This window comes from Ixodes scapularis, unplaced genomic scaffold (assembly GCF_016920785.2).
Source record: "Ixodes scapularis isolate PalLabHiFi unplaced genomic scaffold, ASM1692078v2 PGA_scaffold2__306_contigs__length_199485367, whole genome shotgun sequence".
NCBI lineage: Eukaryota > Metazoa > Arthropoda > Arachnida > Ixodida > Ixodidae > Ixodes > Ixodes scapularis.
The window spans coordinates 154,424,398-154,440,348 of record NW_024609857.1 but is presented as its reverse complement, the minus strand read 5'-3'; the positions used below and the strand labels follow the sequence as shown (position 1 = coordinate 154,440,348).

At 41.0% G+C, this 15,951-nt stretch overlaps 1 protein-coding gene across 1 annotated transcript in view; it reads right to left on the bottom strand.

Moving 5' to 3' along the window:
• LOC8033263 (4-coumarate--CoA ligase 1-like) overlaps nucleotides 1-15,951 on the bottom strand; it is a 32,893-nt gene that overhangs the window by 12,151 nt on the left and 4,791 nt on the right. Inside the window, exons 4-6 of the mRNA XM_042291594.1 lie at nucleotides 7,664-7,866; nucleotides 5,424-5,592; nucleotides 4,557-4,829 (exon numbers count right to left, since the gene is read on the bottom strand). Coding sequence (XP_042147528.1) covers nucleotides 4,557-4,829; nucleotides 5,424-5,592; nucleotides 7,664-7,866 — 645 coding nt within the window. The remainder of the gene's footprint in view (nucleotides 1-4,556; nucleotides 4,830-5,423; nucleotides 5,593-7,663; nucleotides 7,867-15,951) is intronic.

The window sequence follows — 15,951 nt, the reverse complement described above, 5'->3', positions numbered from 1 at the left end:
GTTCAGCATGTCTCATATTGAAATCGTTCCGGTTGGCAATGATCAATATACAAGAAAGCAGCGCCCTTAGAGGTTTAAGTGCATAACGGAAGCCGGAGACTTTCAACGGATAGGTTCGGTTTCGGTTTCAATGCGTCGCGCATCTGTCGTCTGCTCTTGCCTCCGCATCATAATTTCTCACATTTCTCACGTCGTCGTAGACTGCGCCACACTTACGCGGAATACAGTAAGTACCCTTTTCTTTTGGTCGCTGGATATCATACAGAGTGAATGACAAAACAATTACGATTTTTTTTTGGCACGAGGAGCGAACGAAAACGCTGCAACAGCGAAGTCACTTGAATGCAGATCGACGTACGCCGAACGCCGTGCCAGCTAACTGTGTGCATTTGTTTGCAACCTCGAGAATAGACACTCAGACAAGTACTCCAGTTTTATACCACCCTTGCTTCGCCGATAGCCATTTTCAAGTTTTAAATGAGCTGCTTGGTACATACTGTTGGCAATCAGGTGAGTTGAACAAAAAAAAAACACAAAAAAACAAACACGAGAACACAGAGAAAAGCACTGGACTCGAGAAAGGCCAAGAAAAAATCCGATAACAGCGAACTTCACGAAAAAAGAAGTGTTAGGGCTAAAAGATGTATCAATAACGAACCTGCACATTGAGCGATATGGGGACACCAACACCGGTATTGTGTTTTGATCATTCCCGTGGCCTATTGTCTCACAGCGACATAGCGAGAGGTGCATGTTAGGGCTTCAACACATTCTCGTACGGCGAGGCTCGACATGTACAGCGTTAGCCTGGTTGAAAATAGCGATCGGCGAAGCAAGGGTGCTATGAAAGTGGAGTACTAGTATCAGTGGCTGTTCTGCAGGTTACATACAAATGCACGCAGTGAGCTGGTACCGCGTTCGCTGTACGTCGATCTGCGTTTACATGACGTTTCCGTTGTGGCGTTTTTGCTCGCTCCCCGTGCCAACGGAATCGTAAATATTTCGTTATCCGCAGCACCTGATATGTAGCAAGGAGAAGGAAATGTTACTGCATCAAGCGTAAATGTGGAGCAATTCAGGACGACGCGACCAATATCGGTGCGGAGACGATAGCAAACGCGAGATGCGCAACCCTACTAAATCGAAACTAAACTACCCTTTGGTGGTCTCCGGCTCCCAGAGTCCACCTGAACCGCTAGGGTCTCTGCTAGTTTGCACTTTGACCACTTCGCCTGTTCTGCACTGTTCCACAATATGGCCACGCTGCCAAGACTACAGAGAATGCAGATTCAATATACTCTGAGCGTACATTACGTAGTGGCTTTAGGCCGAAATATTCAATTACGGAAACTAAGGAAAAAGACAAAAAAGGACGATACATCTTTGGGTTTTGTATTTGCTCGTCTCAGTTCGCCTCTATAAGGACATTATTAGAGTAGAGCAGTTCCAGACTACCGGGTGTCTGTGAGGAGAGAGAATTGAGTACCTTCCGTCATAACAGTGCATAACGCATTGCCGAACGCTCAGTGTTTGCAAAATGTAGCACAACACGTCGAGATCAGATACAAAAGTTACATCTACCAGAATGAAAACTTCCGCATATAATTCAAATACGTTCAGTAAGAAAATAGCAACCGACTCTGCCTCCAAATACGTGGAATTGAGTAACGTCTTATGCGGAGATCGCACCATAATTTGGCATTCAATGTTTGAAGAAAATAAAAGTTTTAGCATTTTAATTCGATAGCATTAACCTATTTATTTACGAATCAGTTCTCGATCGTTGGCGCCACATTCAGGCGAATGCTGGGCTCTCCGCTATGCGAAATATTTTTATTGCAAAGTGAAAACCACTTGTTCGTTGTGGCAGACGCCCTACATTATTTTTTTTTGCGCTTTGTTTTTAATTTTGCACGTTTTCTTTTTATTTATTTATTTATTTATTTAGGAATACTGCAGGCCAATTGCGGCCCAAGCAGGATTGGGGGTTACAAAAGTGGAGTCAAAAAAGCGCTGCACCAGGTAACCCGTAAAATGGGAGAGGGGAACAGAGGAAATTTATGCAGAAATTGTAATAAAGCACATGTAATAGCTCACAACAAAGTTGGGAGGGGTGGCGGTAGTGGGGAACAGGAAAATAAAACAATGCAAAGAGTTACACATCAAACAAACGCTCAATCGACTCCAAAACATTGTCAGATATAAATATGTGATGAGGTAGGTTGTTCCATTCAGTTATGGTTCTGTGAAAGAAGGAGTATTTAAATGCATTTGTTCGAGCGAATACTGGAGTTATTTTATGCGGATGGTCATGACTTGTGCGCCTAGTCGATGATGGGTGAAGAAAGGACGACGATTCAAGCCGGAGTTTTTTAAACCAGAGTTGATAAAGAAATTTTAGTCTAGCTAGCTTCCTTCGTGATTCAAGAGAGATGATGTTGTTACTTTGAATTAAGGCAGCAGGTGAGTCATGCGGGTGGTAGCGATTAAATATAAAACGAGCTGCTTGCTTTTGAACATTTTCCAGTATCTTGATATCTTTTTTTGTGAATGGATCCCAGACTGTACAGGCGTATTCTAACTTCGTTCTTATCAATGTGTTATAGGCTAAAAGTTTCACATGAGAAGGCACGTGCTTAAGCTTGTGCCTTATCATACCTAGTTTTCGACGGGCAGCTGCACACACGTGTTCAATGTGTGAGGACCAAGATAAGTTGCTAGAAATTGTTATACCAAGATATTTAAAGCTCATCGTCCGAGAGATGTAGTTATCACCAATAAAGTATTCATACTGATGAGAGGACTTTTTGTTCGTGATGCGCATGTACAAGGACTTTTCTTGGTTAAGCTTCATCTCCCAACGATCGCACCAGCTAGATACTGCATTAAGACTTTCGTTCAGAACAACTTGGTCCCTAGTAGAGTTAATATCCTTGAACAATAGACAGTCGTCCGCAAATAAACGAATACTCACGCTTTTATCTATACAAAAAGTGAGGTCATTAATAAAAATTGAAAAAAGAAGAGGGCCAAGGACACTCCCTTGCGGAACACCCGAAATTACAGGAAGAGGGTCAGAATGGTGACCGACTACATCGACGAATTGTTTTCGCATTTGAAGATAAGATGCAATCCATTGAACAACTGCGCTGGCAAGGCCAATCTCATTAAGTATGTATATAAGACCGGAATGAGGAACTCTGTCGAAGGCTTTGCTAAAATCAAGGAAGATGACGTCGACTTGACCAGGCCTATCTACTATAGAAGCAAAAGAATGAATAGTTGAAATGAGCTGAGTAGTAGTAGAAAATCCCTTTCGGAACTCATGCTGAAAAGGCGAGATTATTTCATGTTTATCGAGGAAATCATTGATGTAATTAGAAATTATATCTTCCAGTAGTTTACACGAAGAGCTGGTGAGTGAAATTGGGCGATAATTTGTTAACATTGTACGGTCTCCTTTTTTAAAAACGGGTACAACCCGAGCAATTCGCCAATCTGAGGGAACAACGCCACATGAAAATGACATCTGGAAGATAACAACAAGGAATCTAGAAATCCACTCAGCGTAACGACGAAGAAATGCATTTGGTATATCATCAGGACCATTTGACGATTTAGGTTTGAGGTTAAGTAGCATAGAAAAGATACCTTCAAACGTGATGAACTCCGAGCTTATTTCAGTTTCTTCGTTAAAGGAGGAATGTCTAGTGTAAGACTTCGAGAACACTGACTGAAAGAAAAGATTAAACTCCGTAGCTATTTGTTGTTTGTCGTGAACCAACATTTCCCCAATTTTGACATAATCGACAGTTTTTTGTTGATTTGAGCTGAGGTGTCGCCAGAACTTCGCTGGATCTGTCTTAAGGAATCGTGTGAGTGTATTGGTATGATAGAACTGTTTACTTGTGCGAATTTTAGCTGCTAGTGCTCGCTTTAGGCAGGGGAGGGAGGAACTGTGAACTCGACTTCTACGGTCTCTTTTTACTTTCCGTAATAGATGAATTATTTCGCGTGTCATCCAGGGGTTTTTGCGGCGCACATATTTACTTTTATTAGGAATAAAGTTTCGAAGACAAAAATGGCAGATTGATTTAAATTTATTCCATAAATAATTAACGTCGTTCCCAGAAAATGTATCTAAGGATAACTCAAGGTAATCTAGAACAGATTCGTCATTCGCCCTAGAAAAGTCTTTAATAGTTTTGCGCTTCTGGGCCACAAAATCATCCGAGCTGCCCATGAGGCAGGAAAAAGAAACAAGCTTATGGTCGGACAACCCATCCTCCACTGATACCTGTACCTCAGACAGAGACCTACTATAAAGGACAAGATCTAAAATGGACGATGAATCACCCTGGACGCGTGTGGGTACATCAACTGACTGTATGCTGGCGCATAAATATTAGGGCGTTCATATGTGCTTCTAAAAACTAAGACGACTTACTACTAAAAGCTGTTGGCCTGGCTCATTGTTTAAGAAAGACAAACAAATGGTGTTATCAAAAGATGCTTAGGGTATAGGAGTTCGAGATTGTTTTTTTTATCAGACATACCTTGACTTTGGTGCCAGCGCAAGGAACGCCGACGTTGTCCATGCAGATGTTTCCGGGAGGAGTGCAGCTTATAAAAGGAAATGTTTCAGTCAAGCCGTAGAAGTTTACAAACGAGCTCACGCCAAAGAACTCGCATAGCTCTCTTCCTAAAGATTCTGTGATCATCGTCCCTCCGACTATGATCTTCTTTAGACCCACTGCTGGATGGTTGTTCGTTCTCGCTTCGTTGACAATCTCCCGTAGCCTTTCAGAAGTTGCAAAAAGCACGGATATCTGTGGAATAAGACGGTTGTTTAACTTTCCATTTATCTTGTAGGGATGCCGCCTATTTGTATGTGTGTTTGTTTTCTTGAATATGAATGGCGCCGGACATTTTAGAATGAACTAGCGCAGATACGTCGCTCTGACGTAAACCAGGACCAAACGTTTGCTCCAGCAAGATGTTTCAGTAAAATTTGAAAGAAAAATGAAGATAGGAGTAGAGAAAATTTAATGTAAAATAGATGTTCTAATGAAAGTTTACAAGAATATGTCTTACTTTTGAAAGAGAAAATTTTCTATGCGTTATTGATGTGAACTTTGGTATGGCTAGAAGTGCGTCACTGGAAGAGCCTTGGAAATCAAGTTTCGCGGGCAAGACCATGTATGTCACCATTTATTTTTTGTCGGAGGGGGGGGGGGGGGGTTAGAGGGAGAGGGAATAAGAGCTAACTCTGGCAGAATTCGCTAGTTTACGTGATTGCATTAATTTTTGCTAACTTTTTTGCTTCCATCTTCAAGGGCAGTACCACTGTGAGTGCCCTTGATTTTCCAGTGTTTCTCTCCCTTCCCAGCAGTGTCAAATGTGTTTGACCTAGGTTTTCTTACTTGATGTGTAGAGAGAGTCTCCAAGAAATCTTTGCACGATAGGGAATGCTCCGTAATTATCACCGTTACTCCCAGGCACACGCAGATGGTGTCGACAACGAACCCAGAGGCGTGAGTGAAGGGATTCCAAGCAAGCATAATGTCATCTTCAGCAAACATGCCTGAAGCCCTGTAACATGGTCCAATGAGAGTCAACCAATATTTCAAAAGTGGTATGCAGCTTAAACAATTCCTGTTCATTTAATGCAAACAATTACATTTCCATTACACTGTCAAATAGAAGTCAGAGACAGTGCCGATTCCTCAAAAAAAAGGCTTATTAAAATATGTTAAAGAATGCAATAGCAAAAGGAACAAAAATGTTATGCCTGACTGTTCTAAGTTGCGACACGCATCAGCCAGCATCAAAAATCGATCAGCGACTGGGTCCTGATTCCAGACGCTGATCCTGGGTACTGGATCTAAATGCAGGCGATCTTTTGATAAAAAATGAATACACGCTTCACTCGCGCAGCCTTGGTATTTGCATGCCTGAATATCTATCCTCCTTCCGTTAATATAGGGCCGATTCGTCTCGGTTCGTTTCATGGCTTCATCCTATCCTCAATCAACGGTCCTGTCTTTCATGAGAATGACCCAATTTGACGTTTCAGGTTATCACAAGACGGAGGCACCTTAAGCCGCAGTGTCCCGTTTAGCCGACTTCAGTTTACATGCCAGTCTTTAAGTGAACTACTAAAAACTCTATTTGAAAATATCAGCGTCTGACCTACCTTTTGTAGGTCAGACGTTGATATTTTCATAAATGTAATAACATTTGTCAGATTTGTAATAACATTCGTACTACTAATCCAAATATGTATTGATATATGAGTGAAGTGATAGGCAAGTGGTGAGTTCGGAAGTTTGAATTGTATAAGGCTGCGCGCATCCTTATTTACTCTACAGTTTAATGAACGATTGCAGGGAAACATTGTATGTGCCCTTTAAAACCTATTAAAATAAAACTTCAACCATGATGTGTTAAGGGACGCTATCAACACTTCAAACCCCTTCCGAGCATTGAATCACTGGGCGGTACAATCCCCTTCAGACCGTCAGAACATTCAACCTTTCAGACCCCCTGAACCCTTCAACACTTTTGACGGCCAAATGACTGTGAAGCACTCACGAAACGTACAAGATCAACGTTATTGGAATGAGAGATGCAACACGCACGACGTCGTGCTCCTCGAATGGGAATACTTATAAGCATAACGTTTAACAATTTTGATTGGTGCTGTGGTTTGGGTTGGGACAGACACGGGAAGCTTTAAAAATCTATGACAGGTCTCTTACACGCTTTACGAATTCTTAAATGATACGTCAGCCCCCTTAGAAAACTTTGACGACATACAAAGACCCTCAAATATTTTTAATGGGTACGTCAAAGCATCTCAGGAACCCTGGTGGGCCCCATCCACTGATTTTCAATTTCAAATGTCATTGCGACAGCACATAGTATTTACTAATTTTTAATTTGATAAAATAAATATTTTGACGACCATGGGGCGTGATGTGTTTAGACAGCTTTAGCTGTTCTCCTTATTTGATGATATGACGATCACGATCGTCACATCATCGCGAAATGTTTCCGGAAGATTTAGCGAGAAACTGAATTGGTGGATATGATACATGACGTAAAGTTTTCCACTAAATGTATCGGGTAACTTGAATTTGTCTGTCCTGTAATGTTAACACACGTAATGTTAACTACTAAATTTAGCGGTAAACAATAATTTTTCTGCAGGTCCCGTTGCGCCAGGTCACGTGAAATCAATTCTCTCGCGAAATATAGCGGAGAAAACTGAATAGCTGGATAGGTGACGTGACGTAAATTTTTCCGCTAAATTTAAATAGGAAATTGAATTGACCTATATATTCCGTCACGTCAAATGTGTCGCTAAATTTATCGGGGAGTCTTATCATGTCTGTAAGACCCGTGACATCAGTTCAAATGACATCAATTTTCCCGCCAAACTTAGAGGGAAAACTGAATCGGTGCATAGGTCACGTAACGTATATTTTTTCCGCTAAATTTAGCGGGAAAGCTGAATTGGTTAATAAGTCACATGGCGTGAATATTTCCGCTAAATTTATTGTGGAAACTATATTCGGTTACGCTCACGCCGCCCCAACACCGGTGGCAAGCGCCCGTAACAGCTCTGACAGTAAAAACTTTTGTTTAACAAACAACGTACATTAAAGCACGGTAGGAGGAGACGTAAGCTTTGTGGGAGATTTGCACGGCTTTCGGGAGGCCCGTGGTTCCGGACGTGTACAGCATCACGACGACCTCCTCTGTGGTGTCATCAGGCACGTGGGGTTTCAGACCAGCCTCCGAGTAGTCTTGGAACTCGAGGACGTCAATGAATCCGGGAACTCTTCCAACACAAAACAGCTCCTGCGAAGGGGGGTTCGGTAGCCAATCGGGCTAGCGCACACCAGCTAGGAGCTCGTGGAGTGAAAGCTCGCACTGCAGGACCCACAATCCAGGGCTCAGGCCACACCCCTGCCCGTTTCGATCTGGATAAGAATCGTACCGGCGTGCGGTTCGTGCGGTCGTGATCACTACCTCGTGATGCACGTTAAAGACTCCAGGCGAGCGGTTGTACTGCACTGGCTAAATTGTTCATCTACAGCTGGGAGACCCGTCACCCGCTGAGGCAGACCAAGTTCTAGGCTGTATAAACACAAGCAGAACCCCCCCCCCAGTTAACTCGGTTGCCGGTTGGGTTTGTGAGTGCCGGCTGTACCATCATGAACCAATGTTATACAAATCCCTTCAGACACACCAGTAGGTGTCAAATTAATGAATATTTTTTTATGGCGAAATATGTTTTATAATTTCTGTTGCACTCCGGTTCCTAAATTTGTCTGTTCGTCTATAATGAATCTTGAAACATTGTATCATGACTCACACAAGTCAATGTTTTTACAGCACACAGAAAATAAAATTAAACATTGAAATTGATAAAAAAAAAAGAAACTCAACGATGTCTGTCACCACTCGCAAAAGACTCAGGAACTTTTCAAGTGCAAGAATTTTTGAGTTGCATGGAAATAACAAGGACGAATATAATGATGCGTGCATGAACGGGAATAAACGCTTGTCCGCGCATCTAGTAGTTTTGTGTTTATTCGTTACACGAGTTTAGGAGAAAAGAAGGCCAGAATGAACTTGCCTAGTCAGTCTCTACCTAGCCAACTCCCGATCAGAACTTTATTTTCAGTTGGTTATTCATCGTTTTGTTGCCTTTATCCGTGACAATATTTACAGCTCTCTTTTAATTAACGGCAGTTTAAAAAAATAGTCTATAGGTACGCGTGTAGCGCTTATTTGGATATTCAGCTGAAATGACGCCACGACGCGCAGAGCGCACGTGAGTAGCCAAAGGAAGCTCGAAAACAATGACTATCTTTTTTTTATTTAGTTTCTATTGTTTTAAGTTGTAAACAAGAATCTCTCAATTCCTGTTCAGCTGGAGTAATGATACTAAGCGGATTTACGTCATGCGTAAACCACCGCGCTGTACACATCTGCGAATTATTAAGGTAAAAACGCTATAGAATTCAGAAAGAAGCGAGCTAAAAATAACATAACAACTTCGCGCATTCTCTAATAAAAAACATATATAAATTGATCGAATTTTGATACGTTACTTTAACATTCTCTCTCTGCATTGCCTTATTGAGCGCCTAGGGCTATTGGGAGGGGGTAATGACTTGCGCACAGAGAGCACCGATCCTCTCCATGCGCTGCCGAAAACAGCCGTGATCATTTTATTTCCAGTGCGTCTCCTTGAATAAAAAAAAAAAAAAGAAGATCCTCATTCGTTTTTGATATATTGCTGACCCTGGTGAATTTCGTTTTGCAGTTACTTTTGCGCAGTCAAGAGCCAAAGTGCTTTCTAAAAGCGTATTACAGCCCAGATGAATACATAAACATGGTAGTGTGTTGCCTTCGTTTACGCTTACAACTGCAGGGTACGCGATCGAACCTGAGCTCGGAGCAAATTTGGCGGGTCAAATGATCTGAGAACATATTTATTTATTTATTTCAGTACCCTCAGGGCCACCAGGGCATTACGGATGCGAGGGGCAAGATACAGTAAAAGCTTCAGTAAGAACAAAATCAAATACGAATTATATAAACGTGAGCGCTCAACGTTATTATTAACTAAAATGATTGGTTATTGCAGTTTTGAACTAATCAGGTGATGATATGGAGACTTAGGATGCGGGAAGGTTGTTCCACTCGGAAGACGGTCTGGGTTTTCTTTTCTTTATTTTTTCTTTGTTATTTTTAAATACACAATCGTTGCTGGGACCCATAGCCGTGGAGGCTAGTCGTGGGTCCAACATTAGAAATAAGCTTTACAATGCGGCAGGCAAACAAAACAAATGTGCGCACATATCAAAGTATACACAAAACAATATACACACTAATTAAAAAAAATAGACAGGAGATGATATTGAACTTATTCATTGGCTTGCAAATTAATTAAATACTTATTTAAGGATGCCAATTGGGTTTACATTTGATGTCAGTAGGGATATAATTCCACATTAGGGCACCGTTAAATTCAATATACCTTTCTCCATAGACATTTCTACAAGGTGGCAAATTAAACAGATTATTTGTTGCAGCCCTCGTATTGCGTAATGGTAATTTAAATAGATGTAATGGGAGTGGGTTGTTAGTTTTTATTATTTTAAAGACTGTTTCAGCTATTTTTAAGTTGTATAGGAGGTCTAGTGGCAGCACACCAACTGATTGAAATAGAGGACCACTTGGTTCAGTATATCTAAAATAACTAACGAGTCTCAGAGCCCTTTTCTGTAATCGACTGAGTGGCTCTAAATACGTGGTATATGTTCCCCCAAGACTCTATTCAGTAATTCAAGTGACTATGTGCAAATGCAAAGTATGGAACGCGCAGTATAGACGAATTAAAAAACTCCCGAGCCTTTAGTAGTGTGTAGCAACCGTGTGCAAGTTTTGTGCTTATGTTTTTAATTTGATTCTTCCAATGCCTATCGGTTTCAAACCAGACACCTAAATATTTGTAACAGGAAACATGCAGCAACTGCACGTTACCTAAGTATATAGCTAGTTCTTCAGAATTTGTATGCTTTCTCCTAGCGTGAAATAGAGTGTGCTTTGTTTTTATGCTAGGTGAACCACGTTAAGACGCTTGTTAATTTTTCATTTATTTTACGTTGTAAAATAAATGAAGAATGTAAATATTTTACCTTGTAAATAAATGGTTTGAAGGAGTTGAAGTAGGCGTTGGTACAACATTAATGAAATCCTACTTTGCTTTGATTGTCAAGGCAAGCAGAAGAATGCGGGAGAGGAAGAAATTTTTATTTTAGAGGAGAGTTATGGCGCATGCACACTGGAAGCGGATCCGCGTTCGCGAAACGGTCGCGGATGCGGTTCGCGAGCGACCCCGTTCAGACACACCGAGAGGCGGTTGGCGGTTTCTCGGCGATCACGCGTGATCTTTTGAGACTTGTGTTTGGCAACCCTGTTTTACAGTCCAAAATCCACTTTAATTCAAGATCCAAAGCCAAAGTTTTGCTATTTTGGCACTCGGAATATTTTTCTCCGGAATGTTCGCACGCATCACAAGTTCAGGCAGCGAAAAAAGAAGCATGGACCCGCCAAACTCGCCTGTGATTCCCTCGACTTCGCCCACAAGCAAAGCCCAGCTAGGCGCGCCTTGCTGACTCAGAACAGGATGCCCATGACCTTTTCTTCGAAGTGGACCCTTCGCGCATGAATAGCTGACCTTGTTTTCGAGATAGAGGGCCAGTTTTCCCCCTCGTTGTTGTTCGCTCTTATCATTTTCGAAGTTGTGAGTGGTGGGGTGGACCGTGGTGCGGGGGAATGTGTTCGGTGCTAGCCGGTCGTGGCTTCGTTGGTGGCGGACTCTCCTCTCGTCACTCGCTCGCCGATCAAGTCTACTGTTTGTTTGACATTAAGCTCAAATAAACGCCGTATGGATTACCTATGCACTGTCTGGTACGTACACTTTATTCCTTGAGTAGGTTCCCTTTATTTATTTGATTAGTAGTAAACGTTACAGGTCGAGCTAGCGCAGGTACCCTGCTCCCTCCGCGGTAATGCGTTAGCTACGCAATCAAGCTCACGACGTCTCTATCGGCCTTCGTGGTGATCATGCACGGTGTCGAAAGCTTTCAATAGTTCACGCGACAAACTTATTGGGTAGAAAAGCTGACATTTTGGTCGATCAGGGGCGGGTTCCGATGTTCTACAGGCAGAGATTAACAAGACAGCGAGCTTGGGCTGTGGCACCCGGAATAATAAACAAACTCTTACCCGAACCAAATCACTGGTGCGAAGCCCGTTAAAATTACGAGTCAATTCTTTTCGCGGCGGATTCAAGTGACGGACGTGAGCATCAAGTTTCTCCGTTGATTTGTCGAAAGCTAAGACTACAGCGCTAGGATTACAGCGCCTTGGATGACTCACCAGCGACAGGTTCCATCTTGTTTTGAAAGTCACTGACGTCACGTCAGCGTCGCGTTGTGATTGGTTGCCGCTTTGCGGTTCGTGAAAGTGGTTGGGAGAAATCGGTCCCGAAGCGGTTGGCAAAAACGCGCTCAAACCGCTCGATCCTAGCCGCTTTGCGGTTGAGAACGCGCGGATCCGCTTCGCGAACGCGGATCCGCTTCCAGTGTGAACGCGCCATTAGAGTAATACATTCTGTGGAAAAGACAGAGACGAGAAATGTTGCGACACGAAGACTCAAGAGGCAGAGAAAAGTTAGTTTGCATAGCCAAGACACTTGCGGTAGGGACATAATTACGAAAGTTAAAACGTGCGCTGCGATTTCGGATGGCATTTATGTTACATTCGAGTGTCGAGTGAACGGGACCCCAGATTGCTGCAGCGTATTATAATTTTTAACGTACCAGTGTTTTAAATAATGTTAAATTTATTGATACGGTGGCTAATCTAAATTTTCATTTTAATTAACCAAGCGTAGAGTTGGCGTTAGCTGAGATGTGATTAATGTGAACATTCCATGACATTTTAGAGTAATATGAAGACCAATATATTTGTAGGAGTTTGAGAGTTGCAAGGGAGAGGTATCAACGTAGTATGTCAGTGGTGAGGAGTTACGTCGAGTTGTACGGGTAGCTTTACATATAATTATGTTAAGAGTCATACACCATCTGTTACACCACTCAAAAGCTTCATCTAAATCTGCCTGAAGTAGGAGAGCATCAGATTCATAACTAATTTCGCGATAGATTACACAGTAAAAGTCAAACAGCCTAGTAGAATATGAAATATATCGAGCAAGTCGTTTATATAAATTAGAAGCAAAAAGTCCTAAAACGAACCCTTGTGGGGCACCGGATGTTCCTGCACCGAGGTGATAAATAGATTGATTAGTTGAGACAAACTGAGTCCGATTTGTAAGAAAACGATTAATCCAGAAAAAAACAAAAAACAAAACACACAGAAAGGAGTCAAGGTTAAGTTTATTAAGTTTGAGAAGTAAAAGGCTATGAGAAACCTTATCGAATCTCTTGAAATGATGAAACACGCAATCGACCTGGGATCCTCGATCGAGAATAGAAAATAGATCGTTAGTGAAAGACAGAAGTTGGGTCTCACAGGAAAGAAATTTACAAAAACCATGCTGAAAGGGGGTAAAAAATGAGTTAGCGTCTAGGAAATTAACAAAGTGCGAATAAACGATATGCTCTATAATTTTACAGGGTGCACTGAATAGTGAGATTGGACGGCAGTTAATATGGATTTGATTGTTACCGGATTTACGGAGCGCAACCATCCTATCTCTTTTCTAATTTTTAGGAAGTGTAGTGAAGTTGAGTGACAATTGAGAAGGTTTAGAGAGAAAGTTAGCGCTATACATTTTGTGATTTTTCAGAAACATAGACTTTATATTTTCTACCTCAGAGCAACAAGAGGTTTTTTTATTTTTTATTAGCCTAGCTATACCATCAACTCTAAACACCAAAGGGTTCATAGGCAGAAAGCTGTGATAATGGTAAATAGGAAAAGACAAATCAAACTCGCAAGTGAATGTGCTTACGAAAAAAATTGTTTAAAACTTTGGCACACTGACTATTCGGTAGGACATCACCATTAAAATCTGTAAACAATATTAATGATCATTTGGCTCGGCTCACGATATTACAGAAATGTGTCGTGCTTTGTAGCAACATTAAATGTAATTTATGACTGAAGAAACATTTTTTTGATATCCACGATAGCTGTTTTATTGGTGTCGGGTGCACCACGATAAGATTCAATCAATCAATCAATCATTTTATTTTTTCAAGTCAAATACAAATTCGACTTGAACGGTCCGCTGGCACAAAAGGCAAACAGGTTGCCTGACGAGGTGCCAGCGGCCGGCAGGGGACGGCAAAATCCAGCGGCAAATACAAAAAAAAGCAAAAAGCAAAAAAAAAAGAGAATCCGCGCATGCAGAAACCCACAGTAACACAACATCGTGATAACACCCAGACATCATACAAGGCAAAAAAAAAATACATATGCGTACAAACAACATCAGGCAGCACAATAAATTAACACCGCCCGCCTTTAGACATTGTTAAGAGAGTGATAGAGAAGAAACACAATATGTAAATAAAACAGCAAAAAAAAAAGGCCTATAAAGTATACTATGTAAAAATGAGTATACGCATGAATTACATAGTACAAAGTGCATAGTGTAAAAAATAAGTATAATGCTTGTGTATGGAAAGCATTCCACGATTAAAAAGTACCATATATTTTACGGTCGTCAGTCAAAAGGACAATCTAAAACAGTGACAAATAAAAAATGGTCAGGAAAAAAACTCCTTTCCCATAATTCACCTTTAAAACAATAAAAAACATATGCAGGCAAAAGTAAAAACCATTAGTACATTTATATTTACACAATACGTATCTCATGTTCGACCAAGAAGGAGCGAAGCTGTTTTTTAAAAGCCCCTGTGGTGCCGGCAAGCAATACGTTGTTGCCTAGAGCGTTTAAGAGTTGGGGTATCTGGAAGTTGATCTTTTGGTTGCCGTAATTCGTCCTAGTTCGTGGTAGTTTGTAAGCTGACTTTGCCCTTAGGTTATAGTCCGTTAGATTTGAGGGAATTAAATCAAAGCTATTTATTCCTTTTGCGTGAACTAGCTGTCCAAGTTTATAGTGGTATAGCCTATTGAGCGGTAAGATGTTAAGTTTTCCAAGTAATTCATTAGCATTGCTATCGTATTTTGCGCTGGCTACAATTCGTATTATGCGTTGTTGTAAACGAATGAGCCCATTATAGTTTGTTTTACAAGTGGTACCCCATACTAGAAAGCAATAATACAGTTTTTGATAAAACAAACTATTAATATAGTTGTACTTTTAGCCAGGTAGGCAAGATATCCCTTGTTTTATAAATGGCTCCTATAGCTCTAGATAACTCTTTCTTGATGTTCATGGTCTGTGTAGTCCAAGAGAATTGGTCATTGAACCATACACCTAAAAACTTGCAGTCAGATATTTGTTCTATAGTGCAGTCATTTATTTTCAAGCGCGGTTGTCTGGCAATCTTTTTATTTTTTGCCCTGAATAGCATATATTTTGTCTTCTTAGTGTTTAGTTGCATTTTATTTGCCTCCAGCCAGCTGTTTAAAGTTCGTAAATAATTATTTGCATCGCGTTCAATGACGTCAATAGCAGGGCCAGAAAAAAAGAGACTGGTATCATCTGCGTACATAATTAAACTTGGAGAGTTTGCGATGTTGACTATGTCGTTAAGGTAGATAATAAAAAGTAACGGTCCTAAAATGGAACCCTGCGGAACCCCATACTTAAGTGTCATGTGGTCGGAACAAATACCATTGATTTGTACATATTGTTCGCGATTTTGCAGAAAGCTACTTATTAAATCTAGGGCCTTTCCCCTAATGCCATAGTGAGGCAGTTTGTGTAATAAGACGTCATGATTGATGCTATCGAACGCTTTTCGGAAATCCAAGTATACTCCAAGTGTAAGCAACTTGTTTTCAAAATTATTTAGAATCTTATCTTTGATGTGCAATATTGCATGCTCAGTTGATTTGCCTTTTTGAAACCCGTACTGTGCTGGCGAGAGTGCCGAGAAAGATGTTAGAAAATTTCGTACTCTGTTATTTATTAGATTTTCAAAAACCTTGGATAGAATTGGGAGTATAGAAATCGGACGATAGTTACTGATGTTATCTTTGTCGCCACTTTTATGTATTACAGTTACTCTCGCAGTTTTTAACGGACTTGGGAAAGTACCACTTTCAAACATAAGGTTTGCTATGTGTTCTAGTGGCTTACTTATCAAGGAAGACACGTGTTTAATTGGTGCAACTTTTATATTATCATCTCCACAGGAGCCCTTATTTTTCAAAGTCCTTATTATCGCTTCAACTTCAGTGGAAGTAACAGGATAGAGCATAATTGTA